General features: G+C 48.5%; 1 protein-coding gene across 1 annotated transcript; it reads right to left on the bottom strand.

Annotated features, from left to right (window-relative positions):
• On the bottom strand, positions 1-1512 carry LOC109786080 (protein FAR1-RELATED SEQUENCE 5-like). Its single transcript, XM_073506971.1, has 3 exons — positions 702-1512; positions 338-434; positions 1-13 (listed from the first exon to the last, which is right to left on the bottom strand). Exons 1-3 carry the CDS (start codon positions 1510-1512, stop codon positions 1-3), a joined length of 921 nt encoding a protein of 306 aa, XP_073363072.1.
• Between the last annotated feature and the right edge of the window lie 2500 nt (positions 1513-4012).

Below are 4012 nucleotides of genomic sequence, written 5' to 3'. Positions count from 1 at the left end.
CTACGCCCAGTTCCTGAACAAAACATAAAGAAATGGGTGAGCAAATATAGTTGGTAAAATCAAAGTAGCAACATAACAAAAATAAGAAGATAACATCTTACTTCTCGTTCAAATGACATGTAGCCTTATTATGACCTGGGAGACTACACAGACTGCATAAAGGACCATTTTTCTTCTCTGTAAAATCTTTTGGCCTACCATTCTTTGTAACGTCGCCCCCCCCCCCCCCCTTAACCGCCCCTTCTTAGGTGCACCCTTCGTCGAAACTTTCTGAGGATCACCAATACCAGGCTCAACTTGTTGCGCTTGACTTGCCTCCTTCTTCAACATAGCATACCTTCTACTTCTTATAAGTTCCTCCTCTGAAATCTTTTTCTGCGCTATTATGTTGTCCAGACACTTCATCAACTCATCGAACAAGAAGGGATCATTTGCTGCAACATGAGCAGCTTCTGCGGTTTTAATGGTTATTGCACTATACCGTTCTCTCTCCAATGGCCCTGAGCAACCCCATCCAAACATATCACTCTTCCTCTACACAGGCAACCCATCTCTCGCATGTTTGGACAACCGATGAAGGACACAACACTTTGGTATTTCAGTTAAATTCAGATGATGGAGAACAAGGAGAATGTGTTTGCATGGCAGCCCTTTCCGAACCATCCTAAGACAACTGCATGTAATAGTTTCTTCTGAGTTACCTGGTTCATAAACAACATTGTACCTAAACTTGTGGTTATCCTTCCATGTCACCATGAATGTCTGACGCCCAATTCCCACGACCGTCTCAAATATCTCCAGCTGACCCATCTTATGCAAATCATCTTGCAAGATGTAGAAATTAGCAGGTGTGAATACTTTGGTGGCATGCTCCTCAAGGGCTTTATATCCAGTAACAGACGGTGGTTCCTTCTGGAATGCCTCGCAGTCATCGTACGCCTCGTTCTCACGCAGGTGGACTATACAGTTCTCATAATGCACCACCAAATCAACAATTGTCATACCGTAGTCCAGGTGAAGGTGAAGGCAGGAGTTGAGGCTTTCACTCCTCTGGTTACTTCGCATACCAAGAAAAAAACCATCGGAAAGATATGAAGCTGCCCACAGTCTCCTCTTCCTGTACATCCTGTCAAGCCACTCTTCAGTTCTATCCGTCTTCCACTTATCATAGAAAGCTTTCCATCTCTGCTCAAAGTTCGCTTGGGAGGTGGCATAGTACAGGAGCGATCTGAACTCATCCAGTGACTTGTAATGTAGGTGCCTCTGCATATTTTTCTCGATATGCCACGAGCAAAGACGATGGAAAACATCTGAAAGGACAGTCCGAATAGCCTGGATCATTGCAGCGTCACCGTCTGTGATTATTGACTTTGGCTTCACCTGACAGTTTGCCTTCATAAATGTCTGCAGCAGCCACACGTATGTCCCTTCCGTCTCGTCAGCAATGATGGCACAACCAAACACTGTGGTGCAACGGTGGTTGTTAACTCCTACAAAGGGGACGAACGGCATACCGTATCTGTTCATCTTATACGTGCTATCAAACACGACCACATCTCCGTAGTCCTGATAGTCCCTCCGCGACTGTGCATCGCACCAGAACATACTCTTCGGTCGCCCTTCCTTGTCACGCACATACTAAAAAAAACTCAGGGTCCTTCTCCTTCCTGCTCCTCATAATGCCAACTGCCGTCTCTGCATCACCCTTTGCAATGAGCTTCATTTTTTCTCTGCAACAAAGATTGTAAATGTCCCTCCTGATAAGCCCGCACTTATCGTACGAACCGTATCTGCTGATGAAGTTGTCCATTATAATATGTTTTCTTATCCCAGCCGCTTCCATCGCCAATATCTCGGCCCTCTGGCCATCTCCAATTCGTCTGTGTGACCACAAAAAACAAACCTCGTCGGGCCGAGCCATCGCGTGGTTGTGATCATCCACGAATGATGCGACGAACCAAACGCCACGTTCTCTGTCCAGCTTCACCACCATATGTGCACCGCAGTCGCAACGAGTCTCCGGTCTAAGCCTGCGCTTGCGGCCCTCCATGGTTATGAACTTGCTCTGCCTTCTCCCTGCCCTGGAGCAAAGAAACCGCCGGTAACGTATCATTCCCGAAGCACCTCGTTTCACCTTCTGTTTCCTGATGCTAAACCCGTGCTCTCTGGCGTGATTGTTGTAGAATATGTATGCATCCCCTTGCGACCGAAAGGTCATAGCCATGACCTTCCAATGTGTCTCAAGCATCTTCTGCTGCCTTTGAGCCTCCTCAATATCGATCTCTCCCTCATCGTGATCAACGCTCGGACCATCTGACTCCTCCTACAACATTCATTTGAAAATATATATGTCAATTACTATCATTTAAATCATACTATTGATCGATGTACAACATCTATCAACTAACCTGGCTCAAGTTATCTGCAAATGATTCCTGCCAACTATGTTGCACATTGTCAACATCCACATCTTCCAGTAAATTTGTACACAAAGATATATAGTTAGCCATGCCATACTTTGCAAATTCAAAAATAAAATAAAATATACGCCACTTACGTTTTCGCTATTTGCGCCATGTTCATTATTATCAAAATCCTCCGGAGGTAAGATATCATATGACGAGACGGAATCGTTGTCGCTGATGTCATCATCTTCATTCAAATTATCGTTATCGGTCTTAGTCACCTTATCAGCATCATTCTCGTCCCTCCCGAATGCGGATTCTTCGTCCATGTCAACACGCCTAACTCACAGAACTGCAAAACATCGTGTGTTAGGTTTAGTACACTGCATCATGCCCAAAGCAACGATAGTTCTCTAAATCATGCGGTAGTCCGTAGAGGCGGCGCTGCGGCAGGAGGTTTTGATGAACCCTAAACCCTAAATCAGTACATGCACGAACTATCCCTCACTTCTATCCATCATGCCCGCCCCATGCCCGCTAGGTTTAGATGACAAACCTTGGCCCGCGGTGTAGACGTCGCCGGCGTTCGACGACGGCCTTCAGGCGGTGACGTGCACGACGATCAACCGGCCGGATGCTTGGCAGGATCCGCGGCGGGGGGGGGGGGGGGGGGGGGCGACCGTGGTGCGGATGCGGCGTCGGACGTCGACGGTGAGAGGCGGCCCCGGACGACGTTGGGACGGCGAGGGCGGCGACGGAGGACGACAGTGAGAGGGACGACGGACGACGACGGTGACAGGCGGCGACGGACGACTTTGGGACAGACGTTGAGAGGCGGCGATGGACGACGTTGGGATGGACGGTACGAGGCGGCGACGGACGAAGTTGGGACGGCAAGGGCGGCGTCGGGCGGGGTTCGTACGGCGGTGATCCGCGGCGGCGGTGATAGACCAGTTGGAACTATCGTGATCGGGCGACCAGATGGGGCGGGCGAGAAGATTGGGCAGGCGAGTAGATCGTGGCGTTTTTTTTTGGCCATGCGCACGGTATACGTATGCCCGGCACAACTGTACAATACGAGGTGGGCATACGTTTCTTCCGTATGACCATTCTGCCCTTCTACGTTTTGTTGGGGGGGGGGGAGGGTCTACCGAAGCAAGCCCCGTACTGTATATCTTGAATGACAAAAGGCTCGCATTTTCAGGGATTATTTATGAAAATTGGGGGGCGTGCCTCGAATAGAGCATGCCTTTTGTTTCAAATGTGCAATTTTGCTGGGTTAAAACGGGCAAAGCGACGATCCTGAGCAGAGCACGGCAGGCCCCAAGCTTCTGAGATAATATCATTGTCGGCAGTGGCCAAGCCACCTTAGAGGCAGTGTAGTCAGTTGACTACATAGGTTTTTGGTAATACAAGCAAGAACTATGCAAAAAAGTAATTAGAAAATATTACAAATACGTGTATTTAACTACACAATTTTGTATTGGAGTTTAAATCCTGGCTCCGCCCTGATTGTCGGGTGATCTGTAAATTCCCCTGCCGGCACTTGGCTTTGTAGCTTTTGTTGACAGAAGGCAATGCGCCGCTATGTCGGGTTGCCAGTTTGC

This window comes from Aegilops tauschii, chromosome 2 (genome assembly GCF_002575655.3).
Source record: "Aegilops tauschii subsp. strangulata cultivar AL8/78 chromosome 2, Aet v6.0, whole genome shotgun sequence".
In the NCBI taxonomy this organism is placed as follows: Eukaryota; Viridiplantae; Streptophyta; class Magnoliopsida; order Poales; family Poaceae; genus Aegilops; species Aegilops tauschii.
Note: the sequence above shows the minus strand (reverse complement) of the source record. Positions and strands in the feature narration are given on the sequence as shown.